Source organism: Physcomitrium patens, chromosome 8 (genome assembly GCF_059467195.1).
Source record: "Physcomitrium patens ecotype Gransden chromosome 8, ASM5946719v1, whole genome shotgun sequence".
NCBI classification, from domain to species: domain Eukaryota; kingdom Viridiplantae; phylum Streptophyta; class Bryopsida; order Funariales; family Funariaceae; genus Physcomitrium; species Physcomitrium patens.
The window spans coordinates 404,533-422,342 of NC_143417.1; the positions used below are offsets into that span (position 1 = coordinate 404,533).

Consider the following 17,810-nt stretch of genomic DNA (forward strand, 5'->3'; position numbering starts at 1 on the left):
GCACCGCGCAAGATATGCAAGCGGGACCACACAGAGAGAAAGAGGAAGGGAGGGGAACGCGGTAGGGAACAGACGCGCGAGCACGGCGCCACTTGGGCTGACGTGAGTCTGGCGGATTTTGTCACAGGGGCCAAAGCCCCTCGGAACAACCGCCTCCTTCTTCTCTTTCCATGCTAATCCATAATGAATGACTTATCTTATGGTTTAGTGGTTTACTTCTGTGGAGGAAAGAACATTCATTCTTCTAACACCCTATAATAAGAATAAGAATAAATTACACATATATATTTTTTTTTTACTGTTCTTCTTTTTCTGTATGAGTAATCTACTTAAATTTCTAATGTTGGTGTATAATGTGAATTTTACCTTAGGAATACATTAGACATCTAAGGAAGGTAACAAGCGTAATCTCGGCTAAAATGACTTTTTGGCAATCTTAAACAACCTAAGCAAGCTCCAAAATGTCATAAGTACATCCTATCAACCTTAGAGAAATCTTAGATACATCTCATTGAACTCTAATCAACTCGAAATAAATCTTAAATAATCCCTTATTAAATCCAAAAATAAACCTATCAATCTTAACAAAATCCGAAGTATCTCTTAATTGAATCTTAAAATATCTTGATTAAACCTTGAAGTAATTCTAATCAAATTTTAATCTATTATAAATCAATTCTATACCAAAATAAAAACCTTGGTACTTTTTAAAATAATCATTAATTTTCATCTAAACTTTATATACATATGAATCTTTTAATTAACAACAACCTCTAAAAAATTGAAAAGAATAAAATTTACAAATTAAAAAAAGACACGTAATTTGCTTAGGAATTAGACATTTTTATTATATTACCTTGATATTGAGCTCCCAATGCCAACATCTCCTACTTTTTACAAATAACTTACTCTCAAATTTGCATAGATGTTGGAATATAAGTTAAATACCAAATCACCATATTTATTTTTCAATTTGACAAAAAAAATTGTTAATAACCTTAGAAATGTTTACTAACTCTTAAATCACTAATAGTCTAATTTACTTAAATTCTAATATTTTTTAATTTTTTTAATCAATTAAACTTGAATTCAAACCAAATTTTTACAAATCTATAAAATAATAATTGTAGATTTACTAAAAAGCTCACAAAATTCTTAAAAAGATGAATCCATTCTTATTCTTTAAAATCAATATCACACAAATCCAATTACATAGCTTTTTATAAAATCATTACTAACTCAAATCGCTTAAATTCAATGCTTGTAGGATCTTTCTTAAATTTTTTTTCTAATATCATTCTCTAATTAAATAAAGAATCTTACATATGCCATATGTGTGCAGTTTAGTGCCTTAGAATTTGATTTTAACCTTGATTTATTACCAATCCTCTTTAGGTTTCAATTTAAGATTTTTTAAAGTAATTTTTGCTAAAACATATTTTGTGCTTTTACCTAAAAATGTCTATAGTATTATTTTTGCTAATATACCTTAAATTTTCTTGTTTGTGGTCTAAAAATGTAAATAATAATAATAATAATAATAATAATAATAAATAAATAAATAAATAAATAAATAAACAACAACAACAACAACAACAACAACAACAACAATAACAACAAAAATAAAAACAAACAAAAAAACAAACAAACAAACTATCAAGGACAAAGACTTGATGAGGAAAAATATACACCAAAGGCTATCTCGATATAATAAGTCAAAATATAAACAAGTAGGTATATTAAAAGGAAACTGGAATGGCTATTGCCGCAAGACAAGAAACTAAAGACTCTTGAACCTGGACTAGAAGCAAGAAAGGAGTTGACAAGAGTGAAGAAGCCTTCACTCTTATCTCTATATATACTATCTAACTAGGGGCTACGTGGCGACGTTCTATAGGACCTCCAATATGTGTTGACTTTGTAGGACACATGCCTTGACTTACAAGGCAAGTTTTTCTACGTGTGGGCCACATAGTTAGCTTGATCTTCAAGCTAACAACATGTGTGGCACATGGCCAACTTGTTGACCACGTTTCTAATCCAAAAAGTCAATTAAAGACACCTATGAAGTCAAAGCAGCATCTAAGAAGTTTCTAGGAAGCTTCTATATTAAATATTAACTTACTTTTATCTACTTTTACTTACTTCTACCTATTTCTATATGTAATTATTAGCTTACATGATTATGGCCGTGACATTACCCCCCCTTCTAGAGACGAGTTCCACGAGGAGCGGTCATCATATGTTGAGGAAATCTATGATGCGACGAATTACATTCGCCACATACTCTGATCTCTGTTCTCTTCGAAGATGATTGATAGGGCCTCTCAACCATCGGTAGTGTCCCATACCAGGGCGGGAAGACCACCCAGTTATTTGATCATTATTGAGGCCTTCATAACTTCCTTCGAATAGAATATTCGGAACACCATCAGGAGTTGTTCCTACCTCTAGCAAAATCACCAAACATCGGGAGTCCCTTCCCAAATCATGATACCAAACGCGTTGTATCTCACCATCTGTTCGAGGAAGAACATGTCGTTCTTGAAGATCTTCATCTCGATTGCGTCGTCTTGAAGGTTGTGACAATCGTAATGTCTCGTCCGGCAGGTCAGCAAACGAAGGTTCTTGAGTTGAATCCGCTGGTTGTTGGCTCTCCATCTAATTAGCGTCACAAATGTAAAGAAGTTACAAACAAGGATAGGAAATTGAATGTTATCTTGCCTCAATCTTGTCTCTTTTATAAGAGAGATTTTCATCTTGGTTTTGATGGATGTCGTTGATGAAAAACTTTGACTTTAGCTGATGCATTTGCTAGATTCCTGGATGGCTCCTATGTGCGTTCACTAATATCACATCCGCGCCAATGAACAAGATATTCCAGCTTATTTCGGCGCCGCCTTGAGTCTAATATCTCTTCCACCTCAAATTCTTCATTATTATCTACTTCTATAAGAGGCGGTGGCATTTGTCTTCTTCCTTGTATATCCACTGTCTTATATGGTTCAAGAAGAGATATGTGGAATACAGGATGGATCTTCATTGACTCCGATAGATGTAACCGATATGCAACTGGGTTGATCTGTTCAGAAACAGAAAAGGGGCCAAGCCTACGATAGTCCAACTTGTCACAAAGTCGAGTAGTCTTGATATTGCGATGAAGTAGCCATACCTTATCACCCACGTTGATTTGTGGTTGCTCCTTACGATATAGATCTGCGTTTATCTTTTGTCGTTCTTGAGCTTCCTTCAATTGTGTCTTCATTATTGCATGTAACTCTGACAACCGATTTGCCATATCTTCTGCTGCAGGATTATCAACTTTTGAAAAATCAAAAGTATCAAGTCGTGGATGATAGCCATAATTGGCAAAGAAAGGTGTTTGTTGCGTGGAAGAATGTACCGTATTATTATAAGCAAACTCTGCCAATGGCAGAAGGGTTGTCCAATCATCTTGTTGGTAGTTGATAGTACACCTTAAATATTGCTCCAAGACTTGGTTTACGCGCTCTGTTTGTCCATCAGTTTGAGGATGGAAAGCCGAAGATAGCTTTATGTCCACTTTTAAAATCTTAAAAAGGGTCCTCCAAAATCTTGACACAAATTGAGTTCCCCTATCCGATATGATATCTTTAGGTAATCCATGATAGCGATAGATATTATCAATGAAAAGCTTAGCTGTTTCTTCACCTGTGATAGATTTTGTACATGGCACAAAATGTGCCATCTTGGTGAAACGATCTACTATCACAAATATAGAATCATAAGATCTTGAGCTTGGAAGATCTGTGATGAAATCCATAGAAACAGAAGACCATGGTTGTTCTGGTATAGGTAATGGCTGAAGAAGTCCATAAGGTCGATGACGAGGAATTTTTGATCTTGAACAAATATCACATGATTGTACAAAGTCTTTGACTGACTTCCACATTTGTGGCCACCAAAAATCTCTTGATATGAGTTCCAAAGTCTTATTATATCCAAAGTGCCCTGCTGCTGGAAAGTCATGACGTGCTTGAAGAACACGTAAACGTGCTTCTCCTTCTGGAACATATAGGCGTCCTTCAAAATATAATAGATTATTCTTGAACTCAAACTTAGAAGGATCATGAGACTTGGAAGAATTATTCTCGATATCATAAACAAGAGGGTCTGAGGACATACTGGACTGGATTTGCTTGAGAAAAGTTGAATCAACAGTCAATGTTGATTTCATTGCTCGGAGATGAAATTGCTCCGGTTTCAAGAGGACCGTTCTTTGTTGCTCAAAAGCTGCATCTCCTTCTTTTGGTGCAAAATAAGAACGTCTAGATAAGGCATCAGATAAACCTTGTTGTTTTCCTGGCCGATAAGTGATAATGAACTCGAATCTTGACAAAGACATACTCCAACGAGCTTGACGACAATTCAACACGCGTGCTGACATGAAATACTCGAGGTTCTTGTGATCTGTATACACAGTGACTGGACTAGAAGCGCCTTCTAGATAATGACGCCATTCTTGAAAGGAATCCACGATCGCAAGAAGTTCTTTATCGTGGATCTCATAATTGATCTCGGCTGCTGAGAATTTTCTTGAATGAAAAGCTATCGGATGGAGTTTTTCATCTGTTCCCATTTGTGATAAAACTGCACCCAAGGCAAAATCTGATGCATCTGTTTCCATAAAAAATGCCTTGGAAAAGTCAACACGATATAAGACTGGTGCAGAGACAAACGATGTCTTCAAGGCTTCAAATGCTGCTTCTGCTTCTTGATTCCATTGAAATTTATCTTTACTAGTCAAGCGTGTAAGTGGAGCTGCAACTCGTGAGAAATCTTTGATGAAGATCCGATAGTAATTGGCAAATCCTAAGAAACATTGGACATTTCTTACTGTCCTTGGAATCTTCCAATCCATGATTGTTTGGACTTTCTTAGAATCCATCATGAGGCCATCATTTGAAATGATGTATCCTAAAAAGTCAACTTGAGTAGTGTGAAATACACACTTTTCCATCTTGGCGTACAATCCTGCATCTCTAAGTTTTTGTAATACTTGACGAACATGAATTTCATGTTCTTCGACGTTCTTGGAATAGATCAAGATATCGTCTAGAAAGCAGACGACAAAATTGTCTAAGAATTCACGAAATATATCATTCATGAGATGTTGAAAAACAGCTGGTGCATTCGTGAGTCCAAAGGGCATGACATTATATTCGAAATGTCCATACCTGGTTCGAAACGCAGTCTTCCATTCATCTCTTTCTTTGATCTGTACTAGATTATATGCTCCTCTTAGATCTATTTTTGTATAGATCTTAGCTTGATTCAACTGGTCAAGGAGTCCTGATATCAAAGGTAATGGATACCTGTTCTTGATTGTGATCTTGTTGAGTCCTCGATAATCAACACACATTCGTAAAGATCCATCTTTTTTCTTTACGAATAGAATTGGAGCTCCTGCTGGAGATTTTGAATGGCGTATGAAATTCTTCGCTAAATTCTCGTCAATATATGTCTTGAGTTCAGCCATCTCATCTTGCGATAAACTGTAAATTGGTCCAAATGGTGGCTGAGTTCCTTCCTTGAGGTCGATTGAACAATCATATGGACGATGCTCAGGAAGAATATCTGCATTCTTTTTCTCAAAAACATCTTGATACTCCTGATATTGACTTGGAATGCCACTTGAAGTCTTTACGTTTTCAGAAATAGGTGCAGCATAAATAGCAAAAGTTGATCCTTCTTTTGCTGCGTGTATAAATGCTTTTGCACCTATCAGTACGGGTTTTACTATACTAGACTTATAATTTTTTACTTGGTTCGTAGAACTATTAATAACGCTTTTGGAAAAGTCAAGTTTACGCGAATTCCAATCTATTCGAGGGTTATATTTTTCTAGCCAGGATAAACCTAAAATAACTGGATTGGACGGGGATTTAATTATGTTAAAAGCTATGTAGTTATCATGACCGTCTATTGTTACTTTTATAGGATGAGTTTCATGAGTGACATCTCCAGAAGACAAGGGATGACCATCTATGACTTCTACATGTACTGGTTTAGGTTTCTGTACAAAGGGTATTTTACGACTTTTAACAAATTGTTCATCTAAAAAACATGCTGAGGCTCCCGAATCTAATAAAGCAGAGGCTTTGTAATTCTTAGGTCCTAAATATAAGTCTATTATAAAACAAGGAGAGGGTTCTGAGGAGAGGATAGGACCTTCATTAGGAATTGTACAAGGTTCCAGCTGCACGGTCCCTATTGTAGCTGGACGAATCCGTTTTCCGTCATGTTGTCTTCTTTGACCGTCGTACCCCTCACTTTATAGTTGCGTCGTTTCTTTGGACAATGTTGAGCAGTGTGCTTAGGTTCTCCGCAATATAAACATAATCCTTCTTGACGACGACGAATCTTTTCTTGCTCAGTTAGGGGTTTAAAACGTACCGCGTCAATTTGCATGTCTTCTACTTCCGAATGTACGTTTGGCAAAGATGTTGATGTTGCCATTGAGTAATAACGTTGAGGTTCCCGTGAATGATTCTCAGATCGAAATTCAAAAAGTCGATTATCACATTTTATCGCAAAATCGATTCCTTGACTCAAAGTTTGAGGATGAGGTAAGTTGAGCATCAATTTCTTTACTTCGTATTGCAATCCATAAAGAAATTGACTGATGAGTGCAGCATCATCCCACTTGATGTCAATTGCAAGTTGTCGAAATTGTGAAGCATATACTGTTACTGAGCGATTTCCTTGTCGCAGAATTCGGATCTTATTTGTTGCAACACGAGTTGCATCGTGTTCACCATACATAGATCGAAACTCCGCCAAAAAAGCTTCCAAATTGTCCAATATTGGATTTCGTTGTTCAAGAAAAGACAAAAACCACGATAATGTAGAACCAGAAAGTTGAGTGCCAATAAACCTGACTTGTGATCCTGGAGTTGGATAGCTTTGCGGTTGAAGTTCAATTGCCAATTGTACTTGATTGATGAACCCTCGAAACTTTGATCTCGTACCATCAAATTTCTCAGGTAAGGCAATTCTTGGTTCTCTAGTGCTTACAGGGTGTTGTACAATTGGAGAAGGAATGTGATTTGTTGTAGATGTTGAAGCAGCTCCGATCATCTCTATATCTCCACTTTCTGCTATTCTTGTTCTTTCCTGTGTTGGTGAATTGAGTTGATGCATCGCAAGCATTAACTCCCTCATTTGCTCTTGCATTTGTGCCATTGCACTCTTCATTTCAACAAGCTCTGTCATAATGACACTAAGAAGAAAAATTTGTTTGATATTGCTCAAGACAAAAGAAAAGAAAGACTTGATAACAAAGAAGATACTAAGAACAATATCAGTTTAGAAGTGGGTAATCCGCAAACTTCTAATACGCTTATGTCTTGTCAAGAGAAATGGGTAATCCACTCTTACTCAAGAAAAAACAAAGCTCTGATATTGTAAGTGTACTCTTGTCAATCTGTCAAGGACAAAGACTCGATGAGGAAAAATATACACCAAAAGGCTATCTCGATATAATAAGTCAAAATATAAACAAGTAGGTATATTAAAAAGAAACTGGAATGGCTATTGCCGCAAGACAAGAAACTAAAGACTCTTGAACCTGGACTAGAAGCAAAAAAGGAGTTGACAAGAGTGAAGAAGCCTTCACTCTTGTCTCTATATATACTATCTAACTAGGGGCTACGTGGCGACGTTCTATAGGACCTCCAATATGTGTTGACTTTGTAGGACACATGCCTTGACTTACAAGGCAAGTTTTTCTACGTGTGGGCCACATAGTTAGCTTGATCTTCAAGCTAACAACATGTGTGGCACATGGCCAACTTGTTGACCACGTTTCTAATCCAAAAAGTCAATTAAAGACACCTATGAAGTCAAAGCAGCATCTAGGAAGTTTCTAGGAAGCTTCTATATTAAAATGCACCATCATTAAAAAAATTTGTTTTTTTTTCTATGGTAAATTTCCATTAACATTATCCATAATTAATAAGATTTGACTACATCATTTTTCTAGTTTGTTGCATATTGTAGTGCTTATTTTTTAAATACAAACACATTATATTGCACATATATTGTAAATAGAGAAGATCATTAAATAATAAACTATTAATATTTATATGTAAAGTATTCTTAAAATCTTATTATTATGTTTTTAATTTTTTTAATTCATTTTTTGTTTTAGAATAAAAGATCACTCTTGCAACTTCTACAAATCCTTATACATTTTCAACTCAAATTAGATTCGTATTTACATAAGAAAGAGAAAGAGATTTGTTATAATATAAGAATTTTAATTGTTTTATCTATTTAAAATATTTTTATCTTAATTGAACAAGGTATAATAAACCAAGAACAAAATTTAATTGGTTGAATAACATCATTCATCTAAAAGACAAAATATGATAGAAAGACTTTGTTTAAGCTATGAAATTTTTTCTAATCTTTAGAATTAGATTTTTATATACCTTCTTCTAAAATAAAATGCCATGAACTTAAATAATATTTTTTTAAGTAGATAAAAAAGTCTTAATTATCTTTAATAGGTTTGAGTTAAAACTTGGCTTATTCAATATATATATATATATATATATATATATATTGGTTCTAAATTATTCTCCTATCAAAATATTAAACTATGTCAATTGATTTTTGACTTGCTTTAAATTAATTTAAGCCAATAAATTTTAAGAATCTATATAGAAGAGTGTACAAATTTCTTTTATTATGCATTTAAATTCAACTTTGGCTCTTTAGAATGCTTCTTCTTTACAAAAGACATTATAGAATGTGATAAATTTGCTAATTTTATATTAAAAAGCACCTCATGCATGTATTAAAGAGCATATTTTTTCCACCTAAGTTTGAACTCTTTTATTTTAAGATAAAAATAGATTAGTTAAAAAGTTACACTTTTATAGAATTAAAAGAAACTAAATAAAAAAAATTATTAGAAGATGGTCAAAAAATGCACAATTTCTTCTAATATAATAAATTAAAATAATAAATATACTAGATTCTACATCTATAATATAAAAATATCAAGTATTTAAAAACAAAAACATGCATTCTATTATTATTCAATAAGAATCTATTGTGTCTTTTCTTTTAAAATAAATGTGTTTTTAAATTATTTTCTAGTCTTGAAGAAGTTCTAAGAGTATTTATTCTTCTCCATTAAAGTATTTATTACAATTACAAGACTTATATTTTTCTATTTTTATATTTTTCTAATATATTCCAATCTCCACTTAGGATCCATAATATATTCTTGGATAATAGATTGTCTAACTCATTCCAAAAAATATATACATATTTTTTTAATTTTTTTTTCATATATGAATATATACTATTTCTAATGAACTTCGAAAGCAATCTTTTATAATTTTATGTATTGTTATGTCTATCATATATTCTAAATTGATGACTAAATGCTTAATATAAGCAATTATGAAAGATATGCAATCTCCCAACTAATTTTTTATTTGAATTTTTCGTATATCTAGGGATTTCTATTATATCTATAGTTAGTTCAACATTATAATAAAAATCTACAATCTTAGGCTCTCTTACTACAAATCTTGTATTCATGAATGAGAAGAATATTACATTTAGATTCAATACAATTAAGATAGATACAATGTTTTAGAATAGATATAGAAAATTATTTAATCTCCTCATATTATACTATATAATATTTAATATCATAAAATACTTTATAAAAAAAGATCAAAATATAAGAATCTTAATATTTTTATGAAAGAAATTTGTGGTGGCTTTGATTTCTTTCTTCCAAAAATAATATCTCATTGCTAATTTATTGTTATAGATATTTGCATTTGCAACATTATTAATTTATCATTGCAATCTAAATATCTTTTTATTTATTCAAATATAAATAAAATATTTAAAATAAAGTTTTAAAAATAGAATAGAATATTAAATTAGCTTAATAGAGTAATAATATTCTTAAATAAATTTTTTTATAATTGGTAAATTTTATGATGCCAAAGATTAGTTTATGCTAATCTTTACATTGTGATCTTTTTTTTCTTTTGACAAGATTTATTCCAATTGAAATATATATATATATATATTATGTATTTAATTATTTTCAATAATTTTAATAATATACTATCATTTTCTATATAACTATTATCATTATTATATAATACTCCTTCTAATAATTATATAATTTTTTAAATTACATGTCTATTTTAAATTATTACTGAATTAATATATTTACTTGTGTTTGAAAATAATTCATAATATAAGTCATTATTTAAAAGGTTATATAGAAAATTATGTTTTTTATTTTTATATAATTTGTAGTTATATGTTTTAGAAAAGAAAAATTATTGAGTCCTAGTGATACCACCTTTAATTTACATATATAGTAGTTAATATTTTCCATACTTAAAGTTGTAGTTGTAATTTTATTTTATCTTATTTTATATATATATATATATATATATATATATATATATATTATAGAATTTTTTACTAAATTTTAAAACTTCTTTCTTTATTTTGCAAATTTTGCATTATTTTTATGATTATTTGGATATGATCTTATTTTTGTCAATATTACCTCTTAAAAAATTAAAAACAATCAAATAGAGGAGCTCTTTGAAAGTAATATCTGTGATGATTGAAATTATTATTATGTTTTTATATTACAAATGAAGTGGTTTTTCTTAGTTATTGTAATAACCAAATATTTTATTTTATAAATCCAAGAAGTAAAACTTCTTTGATTTTACAATCAGTATTTCACCTTTTGAGCTTGACCTTATTTGATCTATATTCTAGTTGTATTTTCTACCATGCAAGCTTGATTCAAGTTCAAAAGTCGTGGTAGCAAAGTTTAAAGTGGGATTTAATGTAAAAAATATCCATGTTAATTAAATTTAAATAATTATTTTTTGGATTATCAAATTTTATTATCAAGATTATTGAATTTAATTTTATTATCTTTAATAGCTCTATGTCAATTTTCATCTTTATTTGATTACAAAAAAACTTGATAATTAAAACATGTTTTTATAACACTATAATATAGATCCTTCTTGTATTTCAAGAATTATTTCAATTTTTTTTCTTCTCGAATTTAAAATTAATATAAAATCTTCGACATTTTTGGTTTTAACACCCTTTTTAATCAAATTCAATATTCTCTCTTATAAGGTATTTCATTTCTATAATTCTTATGTTTATTTTGATTAATATTAGAATTCTTATAACAACTTGTCTTTAATTATTTGTTCTTATATTCTTTAAAGCTCTTTATGTTAAGCCACTCTTCTAGTCTATCTTTTGAAACAAAGTAGAATTTGTATTATATTGGAACATGTATATAATTATTTTTTATGTTTTTTTTTTCTTTCTTTAAAAAAAAATAAAAATAGATTAGTTACAATTACTTTCAATTCATGAATCCATGCTTGATTTAATTACTGCATAGAAATAAGATTCTTCAATGTTATTATTTCTTACAACTTTATCTAATACTCTATGAAAATTAATTAAAACTTATACAATATTTAATTTTAATTTATCTAAAATTTTCTTCAAAATAATTCAATTAAAAATTTGAAGCCTAACTAGCCTATGTAGCACCTTAGGATCTCATATTTTCTTTAGATGAATTGTAGGATTCTATACTTGAGATGTAAAGTTAAATTGTGTAGTTCAAAATAATGAAAACATTAAGTTCCTTTAAATATTTTTTATTGAGTTTATTTTATATTAAAAAAAACCATTCTTAATTACTTTCTTTAATGATATGAGACCATTGCTTTCTATTACCAATCCTCCTGGCCAACTTGAGGAATCATCAATGAAATGCATGTCTTATATGAATCATGATACTAAAACAAGTTTTGTAGAAACACAATTTACAAAGCACTACATCTTTCTCTACAAAGATTTAAAGAAGTTGCATTATTATTATAAATCATGCATAGCTTTTGTTAAAACCAATTAATAGATAATTTTCGAATATTGCTCTTATTTAGTGCACTTGCCTTATTTTGTATCATTCTTGTATTCTTGTTGTAAATCCATTCAATAGGCTAGTATTATTACTTATTACTTATAGGTGCCACCATACTCTATTTAGCTAACTTTTACTATACCTACATAAGAGGTCTTACTATATGAATAGTACATAACAAAAATACAAAACAAAGAAACAAAAAATTCACTTCATTTCTTTTTTTAATTTTTTTTTTAAATTTTACTTTATTTTTATTCAAATTATTCTAAAAAAGAAGGATGTTCCTCATGTCAATATAGTTTTTTCCACTACTACTACAATTTATTCTTATTAATTTTATATTATTTTATATTATAAATATATATATATATATTTATTTATTTATTTTAAAAATAAAAATATTAAAACATTTTTTATTATGATAAAAAGAATTAGAAAAATATGTTGAGTAGATGGCAAATTGTGGTGGCATTAGCAATACCTAAAATATTGGCATTTAGACTTTGAAACACATGTGTTGAAACCATGTGCCTTTTGGATTGGATTTTACTAAACTACGTCAGTGATAGTCTTGTTTCTAATCCACAATATTATGGGAACCTCATCACGGCTTGTGGACTCACCATTATACCTCTAATATTGACATCTTCAACACTTAATTTATTTGTGTTGGACAAGGACTGAACATGGGGTTCGTTTAATTCAAAACTTGCTAAGAACATTTCCACTCTACCCTTAACTTCAGCATCATGCTTGGCCAATTCTTTTGATTATAGCCTAAACAAACAAACAAACAAACAAACAAGTATGATTTACAACATTTGTTCCATACGGTCCTCCATAGTGGATCAAACAAGGATTTGTCGCAGCACAAGAAGCCTGGTGATGGTTAAGTGCGACTCCACGTGAAGAATGTCGAGCACAACCCAGTCGAGCCTGGCACCCGCACAGATCTGCGACAGCCTGCTCCGAATTTTCTTGCTTGAGGTTGTAAACGAGGAGCTGCGTTATCCAATCTGGAAGCTGCACCATCGTTGCACCGCAACGAATCCCTGAAGCCTTCCATGGTTGCGAGATTCGATCCGATTTTTTCTGGAGGAGTCCAGGTGGGAGCTGAGTCCATCAGCTTTTGGCATCGTCGGCGTGGATTGGCTAAGTCGAGCCAGGAGAGCTGTAGCATGAGCTTGCAGGAGTCGTGCACAGATTCCTGGGGCAGGGAAGGAGAGCTGGAGGATTGCCTATTCTGATGCAAGCATCGGCCACGTTGGTTACGTCTGACACACCTGTTTTGTATGGCCTCGATCCGCTGCTGCATGCTCCCCCCCCCCCCCCGAGTGGATCGCAACATCTCATTAAATTCGCTTTCTTCTTATTTTTCAAGTGTCTTAGCGAAAAATAGCCGTTAAATGTTGTGAACAAAGGAAAGGTTGCAAGGAAATGATGCAGAATAGACGGCGTTACGGCTGAAGGAGAATGGATTGGAGTAATTATTACTGGCAATGTTGGTGATACAGTTTTCCTTAAGTTCAGGATTTCAATAGGCTCAATGAGTTTCTCTAATTGGCCTCCAACTATAAATAATTGCATTGACAAACGTCTTCCAAGTCAGCCGATTAGTCTACAATATTGACAACGTCATTACATCAAATAAGGATTAACAAAGAACGAAGACGATTTTCTTCAATTTTTAAAAGAATAGGTAAAACAATAATTATGGTTTATATTTTTATCGAGGTGAATCATTTTAAGATTGACCTACACTGTTATTGGTTAACATTCAAATACACAGATTTGTGAAAGTAATATATTTTTCAAATTTCATAAACAAAATTGAGACAATGTTTCAGTGATTTATTGAAACAGAAACTAGAAGAGGTAAACAATAAAAACCGAACAAATGCTAATTTAAGACATGCACAAAGATCGACAAATTCGGCGAGAATATTTAAAAAATAACATATGAACTACTTTACAAAGTCATAAAATGCTGGCTGTATTAGATTATTCCAACAATCAGATTTCCAATGGGTAATGAAAATAGTGTGGCGGGCGAAGCCGAACACCACTGCCACAGTATATGTGTAAAGATCATATCATTCACAACTGAAGAAGCTCCTAAAACAGATAGAGTGAGTAAGCGTGTGAGAGAAACCCATCCGAGGAAGCGGCGATGGAGCTCATCGACCTCCTTCGGGAATGACACGGTCATAAATAGCAGTCAACTCTCCGCTACTGTCTACAGACACAGCTGATGAACAATCCTGCCTCCGGAGTACAACATCAGCCCATTTTCCCCCGGGTCCGTTGAAAATCAAATAAATAATAATCACTTGAGAAAGCTATCGTTTTCCTAATTAAACTAGACTGCCATCTCCAATTCAGAAGTTTCGACTGAACTGGGTCGACGTATTCGAAGAACTTGCTTGATTAGACTTGCTTTCCGATGAAGGTCTTCCCGAAACACCAGTCAGATTTGGCTAGCTTCGTGACTGAAACCTTGTTGTCACTGGTGACGATCTTGATGGAGATACCTTGACCGCAGTAATTGCGCCTGCACTGCCAGTTCGCGCCCCAGTTTCTTGACAACGGAGACCACTCTGTCTTGTCGCCCTTCAAGTACGCCGCAGTCACCACTCCCGAACCGCCGACGTTGGTGATGGTCACGAGGATGAAGTTGCAGTTGCCATTAATAGTAAATCGAATCCCTCCTTGCTTCTGGCACGGCACTCTGAATGCAGACACATCGGATACCACTTTAGTTCATGAGAAGAAACATTGCATCTACTTCCAGGTGAGAAATATAACGATGGAAAAAAAGAGCAGTCAAAGCCAGCAAACAAAGTTTTTAAAGGCAAATAGCACGAACCTTCGGTATTGCAGGGGCACAGCTCCAGCCTTGGGATCGGCGATTTTAACGAAAGCGGGGTAGGAAAGGTCAAAGTGCTCATTAGGAGGATTGCACCATCCTCCATTGTTCGCACTCTGTCCTGGATTGGGTGGGCAGAAGTTGGTGGCGGTCACAACCACAGATCCAGGTTTGCAGGGCTTTCCCTTCCCACCGCACTGCACCTCGAAACAAGCGCCGCAAGCCATTCCGTTCTTGAACAACGCTGAGGACAACGCAGTGGTGTGCACACCGTACCCAGAAGCGTACAAATTGCCATATCCACAAGCTCCCGCTGCATCAACATGCACCATAGTAAGATAATCGCACGCAGTACATACTAAAAAAAACTACACCTCCACAAGGGAAAACAATGAAAGCCGACATCCAAACCTTACACTAATGAAGGCGAAGACAATGGAATCCTTGCAGGCGTATTCCAAATAAAAACTTACACATGGTTCCCGCAGCATCCATTCCACCGTAGAAGGTAGACCTTGCGTTCCTCCACACTCCACCATAGCTCCTAGGAACTGGAGCATACCCGGCCTTTCTGGCAAAAACCTCATCTGGTTGGTCATCCGTGCTCAGAGTGGTCTCCGTGCTGAAAGAAGATCCCTTGAAATCTGCGTTCTTTTCGAAACTTGAGATGGATGGCATTCCAGGAACAAGGTGACCTTCCGCAAAGCTATCATCAGTGTTAAATGGGTCAGATGTCGAGTCATGGGAAGAGAAAATGCTGTCATCGTCCTGTGCATCAGGTTGTGTCTCCTCGAGCTGGCTGAAACGCGCACCACTTTCGTCCACTGATATGGTTGGCATTCCCGGGACCAAATGTCCTTCGCCCGAGGAAGCAAACTCATTAGACTGTTCGGCATAGAAATCGTTGTCAGCAAGGCTAGGATCTAAATCCATGTCGTCATTGCTCAGAGAGCTGAAAGACTTGGCATTGGGGTCTCCGGAGGGATCGGTCACTGATATGGTTGGCATCCCAGGAACAAGATGACCTTCCGCCAGAGTATCAGCGGTGGTGGATGGATCAAAAGTCCCGTCATTGGAAGAGAAAATGGCGTCATCGTTCTCCGCTTCCGGTTGAGTTCCCTGGAACTGGCTAAAACTCGCACCATCTTCATCCTCTGATATGGTTGGCATTCCGGGAACCAAATGTCCTTCACCCGAGGATGCAAACTCGTCAGGCTCGCCAGGGTACACATTGTTGGTAGAGAAGCTGCTTCCAGAGTTACTAGGATCAGAATCGATGTTAATATCAAGCCCCTCCACTAAATGACCAGACTGGGAGTCGTCACCTCCACCGCCCTGCACACTAAAACTGTCAAATCCCTGTTCGCTTTGATCGTCGGGTAAACTCGCAGTGGAGAAGTCTCCTTGCTTGCCGTCACCAAGATCTAGATTAATGTCGGTGAGCACACCCCCCTCATTTGAATCAGATGCGTCATCGAACAAAGTGGTAAAAGAGCTCCCGTCACCAGCAGCTCCCGAGGATCCATCGAGCGTTATGTTCATGTTTGGAACTAAGTGGCCCGATTGTTCAGACGGGTCAGATGCGAATACGACTTCGGGAGCATCAGAAGTTGGTTCCTCGGAGGGTGAAGCAGCAGTATCTCCATCATTTTCAGCAGCAGTTCCAAACGATGAACCGTCAACCGAAGATTCAGGTGACATGCTAGTGTTTGGTACATCCTCCAACGTTCCACGGGTAAGATCAAGTGAAACTAGAACCTCTTGAGTACCGACCGAGCTAGCCGCAAGAACAGCCTGGTGCGTCGTGTTTGATGGATTTTCGGGCTCAGTTTCAACAGTCGCTGGCGACGTCTCGACTGCAGGTGAACTGGGACGGTCAGAGACTTTCTCGACAGTTGCCTGTATTATCTCCTCGGAGTGCACGAGCACACCGCTCACCAGCAAAAGAGCCACTACCCACATAGCAGCCATCCTTGCAGTCACCCTGAAAGGACAAACCGTTTTCGTTAGCTTGAGAAATAAGAGCGTGGTAAGTCTAGATTCGAAGTATGATACCATCAAAACCATCTATTTTTATGAAGATTTAGAGGGTGCGAGACAAAAGTGAGTCTTCGGCTGTGACACTACTCGACTGCAACACTGGCACATTCTCAAATGATCCCAGTACTTGGTTTAAACCATTGTCTCACACGTCTCCGCTACTCATCCGCGTCTAGTACATCCTGTGCAAGTTCCATATCATAGACAACCTGGTACCATCGCCTTTGGTTCAAAATGCTCCCGTTGCTAACCGAGGACAGGCAGTTCGAAGTTATATTATGAGCCTCGTAGTTACCGATAAGACCACATTACACTCTATCCATCGAACCACGTCTCTGTCAAATTCGTGTAAATAGCTATGAGAGTAGAGCATCCCACCAGACCTTGAAAACCCAAGAAAGTACATGCAAGTATGTACCACGCTGAAGGCATCGATTCTAGATTTCCAATTCAACGTCCAGAGATTGAATGCAAGTGTGATTCACTTAACCGCAACTAAACAGTCAGACATACTTAGAGAATAAAGAATGGCAACGAAGTAGACAGGAAAGCAAAAGCACAGGAGGGAGAGTGGGTGGGGAAGAAAGAAGGGTCTTACATCGGAGAATGAGCAGTGGCGCAGCCTGCAGATCTGGGAGGAGGGGAGAGGAGGGAGTAATCCTAGCAGGGAGAGAAGGAGCAGCAACCATGCCTTAAGGCAAGCGAGGGAGGGGCGGGGAGAGAAGGGGATCCGAAGTGTAAGGAGGTGAGGTGAGAGGGGCTTGGCGCGGGGCGGTGTGCTTGGCGGGGGGGGTGGGAGGGGGGAGAGAGCGAGAGACAGATACGGGGAGCGGGTGAAGGCGAGAATGAGGGCGAGACTTGAGGAGCAGTTGGTGCCCGGTGCCTGCAATTGCGACGACG

General features: G+C 35.2%; 1 protein-coding gene across 2 annotated transcripts; it reads right to left on the bottom strand.

Annotated features, from left to right (window-relative positions):
* Positions 1 to 14,082: 14,082 nt before the first annotated feature.
* On the bottom strand, positions 14,083 to 17,564 carry LOC112285885 (uncharacterized). 2 transcript variants are annotated; one of them, XM_090252266.1, is made up of 4 exons: positions 17,509 to 17,564; positions 15,344 to 16,854; positions 14,871 to 15,183; positions 14,083 to 14,732 (listed from the first exon to the last, which is right to left on the bottom strand). In XM_090252266.1, coding segments are annotated over exons 1-4 (2,127 nt in total). In that variant the 5' UTR covers positions 17,511 to 17,564; the 3' UTR covers positions 14,083 to 14,431. The 2 variants fall into 2 exon arrangements, with proteins under 2 accessions (XP_090108392.1, XP_024382984.1); XM_024527216.3 differs by having other exon boundaries at positions 17,294 to 17,564.
* Between the last annotated feature and the right edge of the window lie 246 nt (positions 17,565 to 17,810).